This window comes from Trachypithecus francoisi, unplaced genomic scaffold (assembly GCF_009764315.1).
Source record: "Trachypithecus francoisi isolate TF-2019V2 unplaced genomic scaffold, Tfra_2.0 Lachesis_group4, whole genome shotgun sequence".
Taxonomy (NCBI): domain Eukaryota; kingdom Metazoa; phylum Chordata; class Mammalia; order Primates; family Cercopithecidae; genus Trachypithecus; species Trachypithecus francoisi.
Window position 1 is genome coordinate 41,546,127 of NW_022681469.1, and position 22,117 is coordinate 41,568,243.

The following is a 22,117-nucleotide window of genomic DNA, read 5'->3' on the forward strand; positions in this document are numbered from 1 at the left end:
GATATGGGTAAGACTTTTCTATTAATATTTAGCTGTGTCTACTGAATTCCCCACATAAACCTAGTGTTTTAGATTTGAGGAGGGGCAAACTTGGTATTGGCCTGTGTTCAGTTCTGGAAATTTAAGATGGCTTGATTCAGCCAGGGTCTGTTTTGTCTATTCTGCCTCTTTCTCTCTCTCTCAGCCTGTATGAGAAAAGATCCTGAAGAATGCCCTCCCCACACTTGCCCCAAGTAATTCAGAGCTGTTCAAAACTACAGTGTTGAACAGTTGAGTTTGGGATTATTTCTCCTTTCTAATTTATACATAATATATCATATATATAATATATAATTATATGAGTGTAATTTTTAATTTTAAATAAATTATAATAAATTGTAATATACAATAGATTAACATACAATAAATTAATATATATGACTTGTATCCCAAACAAGATATACTTTGTATTTGATGACCAGATTCTGGATTGGTTGAAGCTGCCTTGCCAGATTTTTAAAACCAGGTATTAATAAGCGTTTTTCCTGGAATGCTTTTCCTGGCAAATGTAACAGGCGGAAGAGTGGCCTGTGGAGTTGAAATCTGTGTTTTTGTTTTGTTTTGTTTTGTTTTTTCTTCTTTGGAGATGAAGTCTCGTTCTGTCATCGGGCTGGAGTGGCATGATCTCTGCTCACTGCAACCTCTGCCTCCTGGGCTCAAGCAATTCTCCCACCTCAGCCTCCAGAGTAGCTGGGATTACAGACGCATGCCGCCACACCTGGCTAATTTTATTTTTTAATTTTTAAAAAAAATTTTAGTAGAGACGGGGTTTCACTGTGTTGCCCAGGCTGGTCTTGAACTCCTGAGCTCAGGCAATCCGCCGGCCTTGGCCTCCCAAGGTGCTAGGATTACAGGCGTGAGCCACCATGCCTGGCACAGATCTGGTTTTATTTTGTTTTTAGCTTCTTTTCATCACTAAAAAATAAGAACTGGATTTTTCTTTTTTAATTGGGAAAGGCAAGTTCAATAGTAAACCTCGATCTGTGAGCATGTCTCCTCTGTTTTTTTTCTGGGGGGAGTTGGGGATTTGGGAGTCATGTTTTCATGAGTGCCATGATACAGACTTTAATTTTTTGTGTGAGTGGCAGCATTTGGATCTGTCCTGTCTTCTATCCAACTTGAAATCAATGCAGTCTTTTATAAACATATGACTTAAAATAATTCGTTTGGCTCTTAAACCAAGAAACTTTAATCTTTTTTCTATATCTAAGTACTTCTGTACCATATGCATCTAAGATTAATGCCACTTCATTCACACACACACATATATATAGTGTGTATAGTTTTTTGTTAGAATTTTTGCTTCTGGGGTTATTTTTCTAAAAATACTAAAGTGCTTTATATTTATTTATAAAATGCTTGGTGTCTTAAGATCTCCAGCATCTTTTCATGCACAGTACTTTTTTTTAACCCTGTTTTGCCAGAATAGAGTGGAAATGAAAGGTGTTGACAATTTGAAAATATTATTATAATATTTGCACTATGGAAGGTCAGGAATTAGTAGAGAAATTTTACTATGACTAGTAGCGGAGAAATGGGGGTGGAGACAGAGAGAGAAGAAAGACAAGCAGACAGATGCACTGTATGTTTCAAACAGTACATCACTTCATACGTTGTGATGGGAGACAGATTTATTTTTTAACATTCTGTGTGACATAATCTATGGTTTAGCAGGAACCCTTGTACCAATATTTTTTATTTTAATGAATTTCCCTCTTTATTGATGGTAGTATATAGAAAAATAGAAGTTTTGGCTGTAAGTCACATGTGTTGCTGTTGCTGATGGAAGCAGGGCAGGCTCTCCTGACTCTGATGTGAATCAGGATCTTGGCAATGTCTTTCATAATTTATTAGTTTTTAAAATGGAGCACTTTGCTTATAAAGCTTTGGAGAAGCAGGACAATAAAATATACAATTAATTAAAATCTTTAGAGCAACCAGCAGCATCATTAATAAAACATTACCCTCTAAAGCACATAAGAATTGCAGCTTACTCTCCCATCTCAGTGGGAAAAACCAGGATAAAAGAGCCTGTCTTTCATCATAGCCAATAAACTGAGTTTATTGGACGTGGGCTGGTAGATTTTCAAAGAAATAGGCTCCTGGCCAATACCCTACTCCTCTCTACATGAAACATCTCGGTTAATAATAACAATCGCCTGCCTTCATTTGGCACTTACTTCATTGATAAGTTCTTGTTTAATCCTCATGAGAATGCAGGGTAGACGTTAGGATTTTCATTATACAGATGAGAAAACAGAGGATGGCATGAGTTATAGAAGTGCTCCCCAGCATGTAGTCTGTGGACGAGCAACATCAGCAGGAGCTTGTTAGAAGGGCAGATTCACAGCCCCACCTCAGACTCACTGAATCACAATTTCCAGGGGTGGAGCACCGCAGCCTGATTTTTCACAAGGTCTTAAGGTGATTCTTATGCATGCCAAAGTTTGAGAACAATTGGTTTATAAGACTTTATGGACACTACTGTGTAGTGGGAGCAGAAATTGGGACTTGGTACATTGGATTTTACTATTCATAGGCAGCATCTCTAAGAAATCTTTGAAGTAGGAATCCCTGAGAACTATACATGATTTATGCTTGCTATAGGTTTTCCTTTTCTCTTTATCCTTAGCCTTTGCCTTTCCAAATAACTTCTCTGTCTAGTGTGTATGCAAAAAGAAATAATTTTAAGAGAGAGATCCTTTTAAAATCTTTCTTGAGAGAAGCTCCTAGCTCTAGTCTCTTTCCCCTTTGTACCATCATATCTGTTTCCAGAAGATTCTTTTGAAACTTAAATGTTACCATTCTGGTCATGCCTGTTTGAAAGCCTCTGAAATTGTTTATTGTCTTTGCTATGTATACTTTTGTGTCTTCACAGAAATAGCCCAGTGTTCATGTTGGCTGATTGATAGGATGGTACCATTTTTATCTCATCTCAAAGAGCTTATTCTAGAATGTTGGTGCCATGCTGGTAAAGTGTGAAGATAAGTCGTGGCATTTGGTCATATATCCTCGTTTTACCATTTACTGGTTGCATGCTCTGCATATATTATCTGACTTTTCTGAGTTTCAATTTTAAAAATGGAAATGGCAATATGGTGTAAATTAGAGTCAATTCTTTGAGAGTACTTTGTAAGCCATTGGGTGCTATGCAAGTGTGAAGTAATATTCTGGCATGTTTTGAACAATGGCTTCTGAGGGTGAGTGTACAGACAGATTTGGGGATAAATGTTGTGTTCTCTGTGATGGTGACTGGGCTTGTCAAATGAGTCTGTATACAGAAGGGAGGAGCAGAGTGTGCCTAGTGGAAGGAGCTCAGGCTTTGGACTCACCCAGGCTGACTGAACTCACTCTCAGCTTTATCTCTAAAATGAATGCCGGAGAACCTACTTGTAAAAGTTGCTGTGAGGAAGGAGGTTGGAGAGGAAGACAAAAGAATCGAGAGTCAGTGGTATATCTATGGGATTTAAAGCCTTAAGAGGTTGGATGCAGTCGCTCAGGGAAGAAATCGACAAGAGAAGACAAAAGGGCTGGAAGAACCTTGTGTGAGAAATTATGACCCCTCCCTTCCCCCCCCCTCCACACACACCTAGGGCCCTGGTGCTGACTTCATGCTGTAGCTAGATCCCTGGAAGGCTCACTTATTCCAGTCTCAGCTCCCTCCCAGGCCTGCCAAGAAGCTACAGAAGCATTCATAAGAAGGCACTTTGATAACCAAACAGCAGGGGTTCCAAACTCACCGGACTTTGGCCGCCCAGATGACCACATATGAGTGGCAGTCCTGGTTTCTTAAAAGTGCGTGTGCCTGTACTGTGTATGTGTGTGTGTATGTGTTGGTGGGGGAGGGTTGGCAACATGAGGAATGTGTTCCTTCTAAAGGGGCAGCTACTTCCTGGCTCTGTGGATTATTGCCCTGAGGAAATACGAATCTGGAGTTACCCAGTCATCTGACGTTTGAAGACAAGCCAGGATCTGGATTTTTTGGTGACATCTTAAGATTTTTTAAATGTTGGCTAAATGAAAAACAACGACGACGACAAACCCACTTTGTGACCCAAGTAACACACATCTGTGGGCCAGATTTGGCTGCCAGCTGGTGGCCTCTGCTGCAGAGTGTATAAACATGACCTATTATTATTGGATGTTCTGGAATTTATAAAAACGTCCCAGGAGCCTTTTTGTTGGGGCCCTTCTAGGAATACATCCATGCTTTCTTTGCTTCTCTTGAAACTCCCCCACTCCCCCAAGATATACCAGACCTATTTTGCTTCAGACTCCAGGGACTTTAAATTTGTGCTGTGTAATTTGGAGAGATTTTGAGTCTGGGTGTGCAGGCAGGCTGGGGAACTATAGCTCCTTGGAGAGGAGAGTTGAGAGACTGGCGTTATAGTTTTTACCTCTCCTCCTAGAAGGTCAGGGCATAGATTGTCTGCTGCAAATAGTACCCCAGTGCCTCTTGGATCTGCTGAGCCACTGGGATAAAAATGATCCATTGCATACCCTTAGGATGTGTGTGTCTTCCTTAGGAAAAGATTTTTCATTGCCTTCTTTTTTTTATGTGTTACAGAAAAAAGAGTTTGATGTGGATACTCTCAGTAAATCCGAGCTGCGGATGCTCCTCAGCGTGATGGAAGGGGAGCTGGAGGCCAGAGACCTCGTCATCGAGGCCCTGCGGGTAAGAGTGACACAGGACTGGGTCTCCATGCTGGGTCATTTGCTTTTTGCAAAGAGCCATTGGCAAACCTTCTTTTTCTTAATTTTTGAATCAAATAGATATAAAATGTTACATCGGGTCAAAATGTGCTCTTCACCCCAAACACTAACCCATAACCTTTATAAGCCCAAACAAACACTGAAGTCAGATGGTCATTGAAATGCTGGGAGCTGAGAGTAGACTGTTTAATGTGGGAAAATTGAGGAATCAGCTGTACTCGTTCAGAAATCCTTTTATGTTTCGCATGTTTATTTGGTTAGAAACACGCATTTTCAGAAAATTGCTGATTTGGTATCCTGCATGTATGTGAGGGCAGTGAGGAAAAGTTGAGGTTTATAAAAATTATTGCTGGTAATATATATTTTTTCTTCCTATAAAAATTATTATTTTATTTTTAGAAACTCATGAGTTAAAAAGTAAATGTTTATCCATACCTTCAAAGTGTTAATTTTTTCAAACTTTCAGTAATTTTGAAATATTTCTGTAATTGCTTACAAAGAATTTATTACTTAAATGTCTCAATAAAATTTTCTCTTTGAAAAAACAATGGTTATTAGACTTTCTTGATGCAGTTTTCCAATTGAATGTTCTGGATCTTGCGTTTGTTTTGGTATGTAGATCAAACATAATTTGGTGCTTGTTTTTGTCCCTCTTTTCTGTTTAATAGTTTGTATGTAATTAGTTATCTTTTTGGCTCTTGGTCATTTGACCAAGAAGGCTATATTTTTTAAGTATGGGTTTATCTTATTTCACCAGGGAATTGTTTCCCCAAACATTGTCTTGGGAAGTTTAATTTAATGTATATATGAAAATCTGTGAAATGTTAACATATTGTTGCCTGTGACAGGAGCTTATATGGTAGAGGAGGGAGGTGGTAGTGCTGGATGGTCAGACATAATAATGGAGAAGGTGGACATGGGGAGAACTCAGTTGTGTGGGAAGAAGAGATAGCTCCTGAAGTCATGTCTTCAATGTATTTTCATAAACCAGAAGTTGGCATAGCAGATGTAATGATTATCCCTCAATTTGATTGCAGGAACAAATTGCCACAGAAAAATGGTAGTATAGTTACACTGTCGGCAAGCCAATATTGAGTTGAAGGTGTTGCCTTTTGAATGGCAAGTTCTGCTAAGCAGACATTTGCAGTTTGGTTATGTTCATCCTGTTCCACATTTAGAACATCTGTATTACTGGCAGATGTATATTTTCCTGAATGAAATTTTTAGGAGAGATGCTGAGGCAGCATATAACTAACATATGTGCCCCTTAGCCCAAGGACAGAACAAGGGCACAGTCAGCTGCTGAGGCCAGTAGTATAGCCTCTTGTGGTCAGATAGAAGTGAAGGGCTCCAACTGTGCCTTAGATATTTTTTTTTTTTTTTTTTTGTCCTGTGTTAATCTGTGAAAGGAATCAGCACTATGGAATTCCCCACTAACATCAATGTTTGAACGTTTAATGAAGTCGGTGTTTTTATGTATCACCTTAGCAACCAAATGTATTTCTCTTTTTAATTTAATTGCAATACTTTGAAATGTTGAAATGTAATAGTAGAGGTAAAAGCTTGCTAATAATCAGCACTTGCCAAGTGGACATTTTTCATAGAATCAAGGAATGTTAGAATTACGAGGAGCCTTAGATGATGTCGTAGGTCAGTGTTTTGCCTATCAGATGTGATGTCTCCTTTTCATAAAATATTTTATCACCTTCTTACTATCGTGCAATGAAATTTGTGGAGAAGTTGCATGTATAAGTAGGTTCTGTTAAAACCAATACAAAGATAACAGGAAAATAGTTAAAATAAAATACGAGGTCGGGCGCGGTGGCTCAAGCCTGTAATCCCAGCACTTTGGGAGGCCGAGACGGGCGGATCATGAGGTTAGGAGATGGAGACCATCCTGGCTAATACGGGGAAAGCCTGTCTCTACTAAAAAATACAAAAAACTAGGCGGGCGAGGTGGTGGGCGCCTGTAGTCCCAGCTACTTTGGAGGCTGAGGCAGGAGAATGGCGTAAACCCGGGAGGCGGAGCTTGCAGTGAGCTGAGATCCAGCCACTGCACTCCAGCCTGGGTGACAGAGCGAGACTCTGTCTCAAAAAATAAATAAATAAAATAAAATAAAATATATGCTCAATATATAAATGCTCAGACATAACTGTACTGAAAGACATGATAAAACAAACACGTGGCTATCTGAACCTATTCATGGCATTGACATGAATATAATAGTTGCAAAAGAATCCTGATCCCATCCTGCTATGTTGTTTACTCTGAGTCAGCAGATTTGTGGTGGGAGAGGTGATTTTCTGAAATGGTGAATGACTTAGTAAAGTGGCAAACAAAAGTACACACATACACAGGAGTTGAATTCCTGGAAAAATTCAGTTTGTTAAAAATTAAATTGACTTGTTTAATAAGTAGAAAGGAGTTATTCTCTAAACTGGTCATATAGAAGGTTCAAGTGAAAGGAATGAACAGAGAAATATTTGAACGTGACAGAGAACATGGCCCAGTTCCTGGATGTGTGGAAAGGAACCACATCTTTGCTCTGCCTCCCCTAAGTGCCCATCACTGTGAAAATAAAAAATGCTAGTCTGTTTCCAAAACACATCCTAAGGTACTGCTCCTGTGGAGAACCACTGGCCAAGACCAATCTCCTTTGTGTATAGATAAAATCAAACAAAAAAGCCTGGAGACTTCTGACTTATCGAAGGCCACAGATATGGCATGCATAAGAGTTTCCAGTTCATTTTCACACAGCCTCCCACGTGGAACTCGGTGTATATGGAGATTCTTTTTTTTTTTTTTTATTTTCTTGTCACAGATGTCTTTTTATTTTTATTTTATTTTATTTTTTTATTATACTTTAAGTTCTAGGGTGCATGTGCATGACGTTTATATCATGTATAACTCCCCAATGCAATCCCTCCCTCCTCCCCCCTCCCCATGATAGGCCCCAGTGTGTGATGTTCCCCTTCCCGAGTCCAAGTGATCTCATTGTTCAGTTCCCACCTATGAGTGAGAACATGCGGTGTTTGGTTTTCTCTTCTTGTGATAGTTTGCTAAGAATGATGGTTTCCAGCTGCATCCATGTCCCTACAAAGGACGCAAACTCATCCTTTTTTATGGCTGCATAGTATTCCATGGTGTATATGTGCCACATTTTCTTAATCCAGTCTGTCACAGATGGACATTTGGGTTGATTCCAAGTCTTTGCTATTGTGAATAGTGCCGCAATAAACATACGTGTGCATGTGTCTTTGTAGTAGAGTAATTTATAATCCTTTGGGTATATACCCAGTAGTGGGATGGCTGGGTCATATGGTACATCTAGTTCTAGATCCTTGAGGAATTGCCATACTGTTTTCCATAATGGTTGAACTAGTTTACAATCCCACCAACAGTGTAAAAGTGTTCCTATTTCTCCACATCCTCTCCAACACCTGTTGTTTCCTGACTTCTTAATGATTGCCATTCTAACTGGTGTGAGATGGTATCTCATTGTGGTTTTGAATTGCATTTCTCTGATGGCGAGTGATGATGAGCATTTTTTCATGTGTCTGTTGGCGGTATGGATGTCTTCTTTTGAGAAATGTCTGTTCGTATCCTTTCCCCACTTTTTGATGGGGTTGTTTGTTTTTTTCTTGTATATTTGTTTGAGTTCTTTGTAGATTCTGGATATTAGCCCTTTGTCAGATGAGTAGGTTGCAAAAATTTTCTCCCATTCTGTAGGTTGCCTGTTCACTCTGATGGTAGTTTCTTTTGCTGTGCAAAAGCTCTTTAGTTTAATTAGATCCCATTTGTCAATTTTGGCTTTTGCTGCCGTTGCTTTTGGTGTTTTAGACATGAAGTCCTTGCCCATGCCTATGTCCTGAATGGTACTACCTAGATTTTCTTCTAGGGTTTTTATGGTATTAGGTCTAACACTTAAGTCTCTAATCCATCTTGAATTAATTTTCGTATAAGGGGTAAGGAAAGGATCCAGTTTCAGCTTTCTACTTATGGCTAGCCAATTTCCCCAGCACCATTTATTAATAGGGAATCCTTTCCCCATTTCTTGTTTCTCTCAGGTTTGTCAAAGATCAGATGGCTGTAGATGTGTGGTATTATTTCTGAGGACTCTGTTCTGTTCCATTGGTCTATATCTCTGTTGTGGTACCAGTACCATGCTGTTTTGGTTACTGTAGCCTTGTAGTATAGTTTGAAGTCAGGTAGCTTGACGCCTCCAGCTTTGTCCTTTTGACTTAGGATTGTCTTGGCAATGCGGGCTCTTTTTTGGTTCCATATGAACTTTAAAGCCGTTTGTTCCAATTCTGTGAAGAAACTCATTGGTAGCTTGATGGGGATGGCATTGAATCTATAAATCACCTTGGGCAGTATGGCCATTTTCACGATATTGATTCTTCCTATCCATGAGCATGGTATGTTCTTCCATTTGTTTGTGTCCTCTTTGATTTCACTGAGCAGTGGTTTGTAGTTCTCCTTGAAGAGGTCCTTTACATCCCTTGTAAGCTGGATTCCTAGGTATTTTATTCTCTTTGAAGCAATTGTGAATGGAAGTTCATTCCTGATTTGGCTCTCTGCTTGTCTGTTACTGGTGTATAAGAATGCTTGTGATTTTTGCACATTAATTTTGTATCCTGAGACTTTGCTGAAGTTGCTTATCAGCTTAAGGAGATTTTGGGCTGAGACAATGGGGTTTTCTAAATATACAATCATGTCATCTGCAAACAGGGACAATTTGACTTCTTCTTTTCCTAACTGGATACCCTTGATTTCTTTCTCTTGCCTGATTGCCCTAGCCAGAACTTCCAAAACTATGTTGAATAGGAGTGGTGAGAGAGGGCATCCCTGTCTTGTGCCAGTTTTCAAAGGGAATTTTTCCAGTTTTTGCCCATTCAGTATGATATTAGCTGTGGGTTTGTCATAAATAGCTCTTATTATTTTGAGGTACATTCCATCAATACCGAATTTATTGAGCGTTTTTAGCATAAAGGGCTGTTGAATTTTGTCAAAAGCCTTTTCTGCATCTATTGAGATAATCATGTGGTTCTTGTCCTTGGTTCTGTTTATATGCTGGATTATGTTTATTGATTTGTGAATGTTGAACCAGCCTTGCATCCCAGGGATGAAGCCCACTTGATCATGGTGGATAAGCTTTTTGATGTGCTGCTGAATCCGGTTTGCCAGTATTTTATTGAGGATTTTTGCATCGATGTTCATCAGGGATATTGGTCTAAAATTCTCTTTTTTTGTTGTGTCTCTGCCAGCCTTTGGTATCAGGATGATGTTGGCCTCATAAAAAGAGTTAGGGAGGATTCCCTCTTTTTCTATTGATTGAAATAGTTTCAGAAGGAATGGTACCAGCTCCTCCTTGTACCTCTGGTACAATTCAGCTGTGAATCCATCTGGTCCTGGACTTTTTTTGGTGGGTAGGCTATTATTGTTGCCTCAATTTCAGAGCCTGCTATTGGTCTATTCAGGGATTCAACTTCTTCCTGGTTTAGTCTTGGGAGAGTGTAAGTGTCCAGGAAATTATCCATTTCTTCTAGATTTTCTAGTTGATTTGCGTAGAGGCATTTATAGTATTCTCTGATGGTTGTTTGTATTTCTGTGGGGTCAGTGGTGATATCCCCTTTATCATTTTTTATTGCGTCTATTTGATTCCTCTCTCTTTTCTTCTTTATTAGTCTAGCTAGCGGTCTGTCAATTTTGTTGATCTTTTCAAAAAACCAACTCCTGGATTCATTGATTTTTTGGAGGGTTTTTTGTGTCTCTATCTTATATGGAGATTCTTAAAGCTTTTTTGGTTTAAAATTCAGAATTGTGATTTCTTTATTTGAATGATTTTTTTTTTTTACAGTAGGTAATAATGTCGTCTTCACATACCTGTGGTAGCCATCACAGACTCACTGTGGTGATTTACTGATTGAATGTTCCCTGGGACATTCACGGTCCCAGTGTGTCATCTGTTTGCCTTTTCCTATAGTGGTGGAATGTAGCTGAGTGACTAATGCCCCAGAAAGAAATTGGGAAGGAGAGAGGCTGTGAAACTGTCATTTTAATTTTGTTTTACATTATGAGATCAATTTATTCCTAAATCAAGAATCAAAATCTCCTCACTCGGTAATCAGTGTGCTGCTATTCAACTGTGAAGGAAGTGCATCGTGGTTTTTTTTTTCAGCCAAAATTAATATTCCTCTGAAAACAGTAAATAGTTTTGAATTTAATATATAAGTTATAAAGATACCTAATTTGTACGCTGAACTTTATTACATTTAGAAATGATTTTGTTGTGAGATGTTCAAATTCTTTAGAATTTTAAATCTTTAAACATATATTTCAGATGAAGCTATTTTACTTTTTAAATTATACTATCTTGATGCTTTGATTTCAAGTTATTAAAAATTGCATACATCATTGAATTAATGGCAACAGACTTTTCAAAACAATCCATAAATATAATTTGGAATGGGAACGATGTTAAGAGATTGCAATATATATCTTGGTACCTTTGCTATTTTCATGTATTTAAGGTATAGATACTTCCTGGTATAAAAAGGTATTGAAGACATTAATTTTTAAAAAGAGCAATATTGATGGAAAAATCTGAATTGCATAAAGCTGATTAACTGAAGTATATTTTAATTGATTCTCATGGGAAATATTTAGTTTGTCAACAATTCCTCCATATTCACATAGAGTAGGAATAAATCTTTGAACAAATAGATACATTCAGATAAAGGCCAAAGAAAAATACTTTGTAGTTCAATAAAGAATGTGCCCAAAGAGAAGCAGCCACATTTTCTGAATACCAAGATAGGCACAGAAGCTTTTGAATGAAATTTCATTGACTATTCAAAATCTGAGTCCACAATTCATACAGAAATCCGTGATTCAAGTTTAATTGTTTACTTTGTGGAGTCTTCTGGCCTTTGTTTCTTTTTTCCTCTTGCTACTGGTATTCTTACGGGTGTCTTAGTCAAAGAGAGACAAGTCAACATGACGAAAATGCTGTAACTAGATGAAAATGCTATAACTATAACATTTTGAAAGTCAAAATTATTTGCTTAAGTCTACATTTTACAGAGCCCAGCCTGCTATCATTAGTATGAATTTACGTAAATATCATTTAAACAATGAATTCCTTTGGCAATTACCTTCAGATTTTTTCTGTGCCTTTTTCCTTTTAGATTGGATAACTGAGATTGACCATAATAAACCCATGGCAATTCTTCCTCCTAATCTTCATATAAAGTAACTATATAATCTAGACATTCAATTATTATTTGCATTGTCATGTTTAAAAATTATCCAGTTTAACATTTCTTCAGATAGAATGCATTTATCACCCCAGTAACACAGGACACTATCAGTTATAGAATTGCCTTGTACAAGTGGCTATAAGAAAGAGACTCAACATACAGTAGATTAAATAAGTTCATTTCTCTCACATAACAATCTGGAGGTGAGTGATCCCAGCTGGAGAGTCAGCTCCATGCCAAATGGTCATTCAACAACCCAGGTTATTTTTTTTTTACTACTCTTCTTAGGGAGTTAACCTCATCAGCATGCTTGAAACAGGATCAGTGCCAGCTCCACATCCCAATATATGGTAAGGGGGAAAGATGGGGAATGAAGGGCAAGCATTTCTTCTAAGTATGGTCTTTCTTCTGCAGAGTGCACACAGTGTATTGGTGAGGCCTTTCATAGACATGCAACTTTTCCTAGTTGCATAGGAGCCTGGAAAATGGCCAGGGCTAGCTGGCTACACTGTAGTACTATGGAAGAAGGGAGGACTTGGGAAAACATTAACAACCTGCCGAAGTCTAAGAGGGAGGGGTCCTGTCTTGATTTCAATATTATCTTTCAGGATATCCTGGGCTAAGATATAGGAAGACAGATCTTTCCCTCCTTCCTTCCTCAATAAGGATTTGATGAGTACCTACTATGTAGCAGGCATAAAAATAAACTTTGAAGTACATATAAGTGAAGATGTATTATGCCAAAATTGTAGCTGTTTAGAAAATGGTATTTCTTGACTTTATGTATTTAAAATTAAGGTTCTGTGTAATGCCATCTAGGCCTAAGTTTTACTTTTCTCAGACCGTGACTCAGTATATTGAGTTTGTCTAGAATGATCTTCCTTTTCAAAAACTTGGCTGTTCATGGGGTTCAAAATTAAAAATAAAATTTAAAGCTCTAAAGTAATTTTGCTTTAAAGCAGATTTTCTCAACCTCAGCACTGTTGATATTTGGGACCATTTTATTTTTTGCTGTTTGTGGGGAGCTGTCCTGTACATGTAAGATATTTAGCGACATCCTTGATCTCTACCCACTAGATGCCAGTAGCAACTCTTCAGCTGTGACAACAAGGTCTCTTCATGGGGGACCACATTGCTGCTGCTTGGGGAATGCTGCTTCAAGGAGGTAATACTAGTCAAGGAAGGACTATTTTTAAAACTGATTTTGCTAAAATTGGCCAGGCGTGGCAGCTCACACCTATGATCCCAGCACTTTGGGAGGCTGAGGCAGGCAGATCACTTGAGGTCAGGAGTTCAAGACCAGCCTGGCCAATGTGGTGAAACTCTGTCTCTACTAAAAATGCAAAAATTAGCCAGGCATGATGGCAGGCAAATTTGGGATGAGGTCCCTGTATTTATGCCTATTAATGCAAACAGTCCACCTGCGATGATACCTTGTTGACCCCCATCCTCTCTATAGAACTGAGCCCACCCACATGCAACAGTGAGCCCTTGCCTTGGGACAGGCAGATTTAATTTGCCAGTCATTATAAGATGTATCTCAGGCTGGGCTCGGTGGCTCACGCCTGCAATCCCAGCACTTTGGGGAGCTGAAGCAGGTGGATCACTTGAGGTCAGGAGTTCGAGACCAGCCTAGTCAACATGGTGAAACCCTATCTGTACTAAAAGTACAAAAATTAGCCCGGTGTGGTGGTACACACCTGTAATCCCAGTTACTTGAGAGGCCGAGGCAGGAGAATTGCCTGAACCCAGGAGGCAGAGGTTGCAGTGAGCCAAGATCAAGCCACTGCACTCCAGCCTGGGTGACAGAGCGAGACCCCATCTCAAAAAAAAAAAAAAGAAAAAAGAAAAACAGAAAAATCTCTTTTTGCTAAAAATAAATGTAAAAACTCTATTCAAATATGTTGCATAATGATACAATGATTGTCTTGAAAAAGTATACCTTTAAACTAAAAGTATTCTGAAAATGCCCATTTTAACAACTTCAGGACACTTTCAAAATGTATTACATATTTTACTATTTAAAATTGAATTACAGTTTCTTATGCAGAAATTAAATACCTTATTTTTCAAATTAAAAAGCCTTTATAGTTGTATGGTTCAGTGCTAGAATCTTGACATAGAACAAAGACAATCACTTTAAATAAAATAATAGTTCCACTCTAGTTTTAAAAACAGCTACAGAGTATGCTACAGAGTATTGTGAATGTTTTCCTCATATGACATGTCTGCTAAATCCTGATAAAAGAATAACAATCTGGCTTTTTATTGGTTTCAGCTAAGTAAAACATGCAGTCTTTTGTATTTCAAAATTCTCCTGTGAATGCAGGCATTTGATAGACCAAAACATACCCTTTTTGTGCTGTTCATTATAATTAATGAATGAATTAATTGCTGAGCAGAGCTGAATTTATGAAAACATAAATTAATTTAAGTTTCCTTTCCTGTCTGTTGAGATAACGCTTTTGTGCCATGCTAGAGAAAGGAAGAAGGGTGTTGACCAGATTTCGTGTTGTTCCTGCTAGCAAATCAGTTTTCAGAAAGAAGAAATAGCTGATGCATTTTAAGTAGCATTGTATTTGTTCCAGCAGGACAAACACTGAAATGAGCAACTTTGATTCTTTACTTCTGGTCAGTTTTTTCTCTGATAAACATTTACCATTACTAAAAAACAAACAAAATATAGAATACCATGCAAAACGTTGCTTTTCCATATATTAGAAAATTTAGGTGATGAGGTCGTGAAAGCAAAATGTTTATGATCACCATTTCTAGCCCATATAATAAGCAACTGAAGTAACTGTGTAGCATCTGCCTGCTGATTATTAATAAGTTATCAAGATATATGTAAGGAGAATAAACTAAAGATGAGGCTTTTCCCAGATCAGTCTCCTACATACCATTTGATCTGTTCTGGTGCAGGATAGAATCAGGGTTACAAATAGGATGAAACAAGGAATATATTTTTGTACACTTCGAACATGATCACAATTGTGGGGACTGTCAGTCTGATTAACAGTTCATTTTTAGAATTCCATGTGATCTGAAAATACAAGGTATTCCTTTGAGGCATTCTGATTACATTTTAGCCACCTCATCCTGACACTTGGTGGCTAAGCTACAAGTCATGGGTTTTTGCAGAAATTTCTTTTGCCACCTTTATGATGAATTCTATGTTTTGATTATAAGAGGAAACAAGGGTCTGAAGCAGTATGCTCATACAGTATGCAGCATGGTCTTTATTATGTAAATTTTTGAATTTTGTGTGGCATTATTTTCAACTTTGCATAAATAATTCTGTTTGCAACCACCTCTTCACAACCAGTTAAAAGTAAACAAAAAAATGAAAAAAGAAGAGGGTGGTTTTAACATTTTGAACTAAAACAATTTCTTTTCTACAGCCACCTTCATCCATCCCATGATGGTGGGTTAGGCAGTAAACAAGCCAAAATCAAGAAAAGAATAATTCCATTTGGCTCATGCTTTGCAGGAATCCTGAGGTTAACTGCTGTTTACAACAAGCTAGAGTTTTAGCAGGGGATGGAGATGGAATGGGACTTAATATTGTTGGGTTTTGGTTATATGTCAGGCACTTCATAGGCATTATTTCTTATCCCTATGAAATCTCTTGAGATCAGTGGTAGTACCCCTACTTTAGGAACAGAGAAAGTAAAGCTAATAGGATATTTGCCATTTTCTGTCTGACTCCTAACCTTAGCCCTCACCATGTCTCTCTCCCAAAGGCAACATTAATGAAACTAAGCATTCTCCTAGAGCTGAAAGTTGTCATTTATGGATTCTTTACTTTAATTGCTATGAAGTCGCAGACCATTTCTACACACCTGTAATCAATTGTAAATTTCAAAAGCTGCACAGAAATTGAAGCTACAAAGAAATTGTTAGTCTTGTATGTTTAATCATTCATTTGCTCTTCCCTTGCGATTGAGCACAGGTAATTATAAACAGAAGTAAAGCCTAGAAGATTTCTAAGATCCTTTTGAATGGCAAGAATGATAATGTAGAAGAACATCATTGGTTTTTATTGTGTCCTTATTAATTATCATACTAAAAGCTTGTACTTTTCTGTAATTCGGACATGATTCTGTCATCCTCTGGATGACGGGGAACATACTGGTGCATGTGAGAATGCTACATGACCTGAGTTTAGGGAAGTGATGGAGATTTCTGAAATACACGAGGACACAATTACTAAGGAACTGCTCTTTCCACCCTGACCATCTTTGCATATTTCAGTCATTAAGTCTGTCTCTTATAGTTGCATTTTGTTTTTAAATTTGTACATCTTTTAGTTTTTCATATTTGATCTTTTTTTTTTTTTTTTTTTTGGTTTCGTATCTGCAAAACATCAGCAGGTAGTAAATTGAGTCCTTAAATAGAAATTTGGTTTGGTTTCCATGAAAGGCTGTTGTATGGATTTCCTTGATATTATAAAATTCTTTATTTTTTCCAATCAATAAAAGTTGAAGGAAAAGTTGAAGTTGTGAGGGTAGATTATGTAAGCCAGGGTCATGATAGAGGCACTACCTAGGAAGAGTTCAGTATTTTAAGTAATTGATATATTAAAATGCAGATGTGTCATTGGCCTTGTTAGAAAGTTCAGGTTTCCTTTCATGAAGTCTGAATCAACATAATCTAGTTTTAGATTAGATTATTTAAGACAAACTTTTAAGTAATCCCTACAAGTTAACTTAAGAGTTGATGATTTTCTATTGCTGAGTCTCTTTCCATGAGTGCCTGGGAATACGTTTTTCATAAAAAGTCTCAAAAGTGTATTGAGCTTCCTTCTGGAGTTTCTTGACAAAATAATGAGACTTGACTGGTGTAACTGAGAAGCAACCTTCCATCATGTCTGCTTGGCTTCATCAGAGGTTCCATGTGTTTTTGTGCCTGTATCGGAATAGTAACAAATTTTGAGTTTGGTTTGGTGGACTGTAGGTAGGACAACTAATGGAAGAGCTTTAGAAACTCTTAATAGATATTGTGAATATGTTAAACTCTTAATAAGTTTAGATTTCAGACAGTTGACAATTGAGAGTCACTGTAGGCTCCGAGGTAGGAAACAGATGTGATAAAAACAATGTTTAAGGGAGATTCTGTTAACCACTTTTGGAAATAGATTGACAGTAAAACGGAAAGAAGGAATCTGAGGAAGCAATTACAGTTGACGTTAAATAAAGTATGGTTCCATGAAGCTCTGAATTCTGGGTGATGGCTCTAAATGTAGGTAATTTGTTGTGTGTGGGGGGGGAGGGGTATTAACAGGACTTGAATAGACAGGAGAGATTGGAAATAAAATTATCTCCTCCAGCATGAGTGCATTATTTTCCTTTATTTCCTCTCTTCTTTTTCTTTTCTTTCTCTGTTTTATTTTCTTTTTTTCTTAAATAGAGACAGGGTCTTGCTATGTTGCTCAGCCTGGACTCAAACTCCTGGGCTCAAGAGTTCCACTTACCTCAGCCTCCCAAGTAACTGGGACTACAGGTGTGTACCACCATGCCAAGCTTTAGAGTGCATTATTTTCTAACTGGTGACAGCAAATAGTTGTTCCTAATGCAATTTCTGTGTTAAAGTAGAAACTTTGTTTTTTAAGGACATTGTGTCTATACTCCATGTGAATTCATGCTCAATTAAATCAGGCATTTGTTCTAGTTCTTCCAATGGCCTTTTTAGTGCTTAGCTGTTCAACATTCACCTAGTAAATATTTTCTTAGTGTATATTTTTCATATCAGGTGTTGCACTGGGAAGAGAGTGTACGCTAAATAGTCCTGATACTTCTAAAATTTATTGTCTAGTAAAGAACACTAACCATAATAAGTTCCATCTGTGATAAGTGCGACAATGGAAAAGTACTGGGCTGTTAAGATTATGTACCATGACTGATGTGGTATTTTTCTCAGACCCACTGTGGAGAGGTGTGTAATAGTAGGGCCAAGGTAAGAATACAAAATATTTGCAAAATATTAATATTTATAATTTATCTAATAAAATAAAAATAACCATGTTTCTCTTGTTTGGTCCCCACCTACTTAGGTTTCCCTGGATTTTGTGCAACTCCCTCAAAGTTGTTCTATTTTGTGCAGCTACTTTGCCATGTCTCTTTTTGATCTCTCCTTATATGCAGATGGTGGCCTCATGAATTTCTTGCTTTTCAAAGTGACTATTAGCCTCTCCTATTTACCTGTCATTCTTTGGTTACTTGAAATTACAAAGCAGTATGACTATTTTGTACCAATGACTGTAGAGGTGGTTTGTTTGTTTTGTTTTGTTTTGCTTTAAGAAGGGGTCTCTGTCAACCAGGCTGGAGTACAATGGCACGACCATAGCACATTGCAGCCTTGAACCAAACCATGTATATAGGTCCCATCTGTGGTTTGAGGCATGTGCTTAGAGTCTTGGTACATATTCCCCATAGATAAGGGGAGGCTATTGTACATTCTATTAATCAAACAGTCACAGAACTCAGATTCAAGGTGAAGAGACATAAACCTGACACGGGAGAAATGTTGAAGAATTGGAGAATGTTCTAAAACCTCCAGGAAATAGTTGCCCTTGTTTTCTGAGCCCTGACTGCTAGGCATGCTATTTAGTATTTTATGTGGATTATGTCATTTAACCTTCATGAGTATCCCTGGAAGTAGGTACTGTTGTTATTTCGCTTTAAGGCTCATGGTTAAGGAAAGTGTTCTGTGTCACACAGTTAAGTGAAAAGCCAAAGTTTGGACCCAGGTCTTTCTAACTACAAATGCATCTTCTTAACTACTCTTCTATATAATCTGGTGGAAGAGAGCTAGGTAATAGCTACTAATTATAATGCAGAACTGGCTTATGTAAGTGTTTTAGTAAAGCCCAGAGAAAAGAGTTCTAATAAAGATGAATTATGGATGGCTTCTGGGAAGAGGTGGCATTCTTGCAGTCTTTTGAAGAATGAGTACTTTAATGAGTAGAGCAGTGAGAAGTGTGTTCTGATCAGAAAGAGCCAGAGCACAGGATCTGTGTGTGCTCTGGGCAGAGTGAGGAGGTTATGGATGAAGGCACAGGGGTATGGACTGATGGAGTAGGAGTTCCAACGGGCTCTATCCAGGAGGTTTTGAATGCCAAGCTGAAGCATTTATATGCTTAACCTGATAGGCAGTGCAGAGTCCCTGAAGATTATCAAGCAGGAAAATTGAATGATCTGAGGCTTTTGTTCTCCAAGTGTGGTTTCCAGACCTGCACCATCAGCTTCATCTCATTAAAAATGCAAATTCTTAGAACCCCTACTCTACATCAACTAACTCAGAAACTCTGGGGATAAAGCAAAGTGTTCCATTCCATGTTTCCACAAGTCCTCTGGGTGATTCTGATGCATGCTGAAGTCTGAGAACTGCTGATCCGAAGGATGGTCACTCATAAAGCTGGTGTATTTGTGTAACATCACATCAGGGTGTGTGGTGAAATCGCTGATGCTGATTAGGTGTCAGGGCTGGAAAGGCTTTCTGCTCAGTAAGCAACATGGCCACCAAATTGGTCTAATCTTTTTCTTTTGCCCGTCTACTTGATGAGAAAAAGATGCAGTGGCTCTTCTCAGGACAGCTTTTTCAAAAGCCATCAGCAAGTGCCTCAAAGTGACTCAGCCTGGAAACTTTCTTAAAGAAGCCTGTGGAAATAGCACTAAAGGAGCTTTCTTGAATTGTTGGATTAAAAAAAAAACATGAATTATTAAGACATTAAGAATTGTATGCAATCAACTGATTGCTATTACAGTTGATGTAATTATTCACTTACATCTCTAATGGTTTCACATAGGAATTGAAGTGGTTTACAGGAAGAAAAACAGCAAAATGGGAAAATGCAAGTCTATAAAAATTAGGGACTAGAACAGTGGTTTACAAACCTTTTAATAATAAGACCTCTTCTTCTAATGAAATCTTGCTTGAGTCCCAGTACGTAAACCAGAAGCTGAGCTCTTGGGTTGGAGCAAATGATTAGAGTCCTAAGTTTCCTGAATCAACTAAAAGAGAAAATAAAATAGGAGCAGCTTGAGTTACCCATGATTTGTTGTTGTTTATAAGGTAGAAAAAAGCTGTAGCAATTATTTGCTCAGGGAAGGGAAACTTTTCCTGATACTGGGCTCTAAAGTTTTTCTTCTCTGCCTCCTCAAATTGGAGATATTGGGTAGTGTGGTCATGTGTTCCACAATATCTACCTAAAACTGAAATGGTTGGGCAAAGAAGACATATAAAAATTTGAACATGGAACAAAAGCATGGAAAACAGTTATATCAGTGCAAATAATTTTGGCTTATAACACTCTTTGTCAGAATGTATGATGACTGCTTATAACACAAATTATGTTATGAATTTATGAATATGCTTTGTAGTTCTTAATAGTTTAAGTACTGGTAGTTGACAGTAAATAATATTTTTCTATAGCCCTGAAATAATTTGGCTAGTTATTTTCTCTAATCAACTTATTTCAGTTGAGAACATTCTTTTTCTTTGGAGTCTTGCTCTGTTGCCCAGGCTGGAGTGCAGTGGCGTGATCTTAGCTCGCTGTAACATCTGTCTCCTGGTTCAAGCAATTCTCCTGCCTCAGCCTCCCAGGTAGCTGGGATTACAAGCATGCACTTCTACACCCAGCTAATAATTTTTGTATTTTTATTAGAGACAGGGTTTCGCCATGTTGCCCAGACTGGTCTTGAACTCCTGGGCTCTAATGATCTGCCAGTCTTGGCTTCTTAAAGTGCTGGGATTACAGGTGTGAGCTACCACGCCCGGCTCAGTTTTCTGCATTGTTGCTTTTGGACTTTCCAACTCTCTTTATTGTCGCACTTTTCATTGCTTTGAAAACCAGCTTGTGCATTCTTCTTTTTTTTTCTGGATGCCCCTGAAATGATTTAAAATGTTAGAAGCATGTTGGTAACCCTGTAATCTAAAATTTTGTTATTTAGCTCCTCTTCCTGTTGGTGAATTAAATGTGGATTTTTGCAGGGCATTGTTGCTCTTTCTGTGGTGTCTCTTAACAGTCTCAAAATTGTCTCTAAGTCAATTTGTCTTTACATTGTAACTAACCAAGTGTAACTTCTGGTAAACATTCACTACCATTTTTTCTTCATAACAAGTTAAGCCACCCCTTTAACATGAGAGTATACACACACACACACACACACATACACACGCACACTATATATTTTAGTCACACGTTGACATTAAATTATATAAATATTAGCTTAAGGAAAAAAGTCACAATGTTTAAGAAGCCAGTTTTTAGATCTTGATACATTTAACTAAGGAATGAAGATGGTTAGATAGTAATAATAATGGAACAACTTTTAACATTTTTGTTAGTAATTATAACTATGAGAATTGAGTTTATAACAGTTTTGTAAAATATAACAATTTGATTTACAGGCAATTCAAATGTTTCTTCATTAATCCTTTTCTTAACTGTGTAAATAGCATTATATGATATTTTAAAGTATATTTCTTTATTTTTTATTTTTCTTTTGGTACATGAACAATGACTCTGGGTCTTTGTGGGATTAGTCTCTCTCCATGGGTTATTTTTTCTCACTAATAACAGAGTTCTAATTCTTTATGTACCAGAAAGTTGTACTTCCTTTTCTTAATGGAAACATATATCATTTGATTGTTAAATTACTGACTTTAAGATTTACCCATAAACCTAACACCACAACATAATTGTAAACAAGTTATACAACAGTTTTGTATTTCTCATTTCTTATTAAGCATTTTAACTATTTTTAGTGTTTCTAGTATAATAAATTATAACCTTCTTGACTATACAGTATTTCACATGGTTGAAGAACCAAAACCTTATCTTCTTCTATATTCTGTCATCAGCTGTTTTTCCATTAGCTATTAGTAGGGATGGTATTCAAAATATTTAACAGGGCCGGGCACGGTAGCTCACACCTGTAATCCCAGCACTTTGGGAGGCCGAGGCGGGTGGATCACGAGGTCAGGAGATCGAGACCATCCTGGCCAACACGGTGAAACGCCGTCTCTACTAAAAATACAAAAAATTAGCCGGGCGTGGTGGCAGGTGCCTGTAGTCCCAGCTACTTGGAAGGCTGAGTCA

The 22,117-nt window shown here is 37.7% G+C and overlaps 1 protein-coding gene across 2 annotated transcripts in view; it reads left to right on the top strand.

The window, feature by feature from the left end:
- Positions 1 to 22,117, top strand: part of CTTNBP2 (cortactin binding protein 2) — a 174,607-nt gene that overhangs the window by 7,185 nt on the left and 145,305 nt on the right. For both annotated transcript variants that reach the window (XM_033193019.1, XM_033193020.1), the window contains exon 2: positions 4,607 to 4,714. In XM_033193019.1, the coding sequence (XP_033048910.1) occupies positions 4,607 to 4,714 (108 nt within the window). The remainder of the gene's footprint in view (positions 1 to 4,606; positions 4,715 to 22,117) is intronic.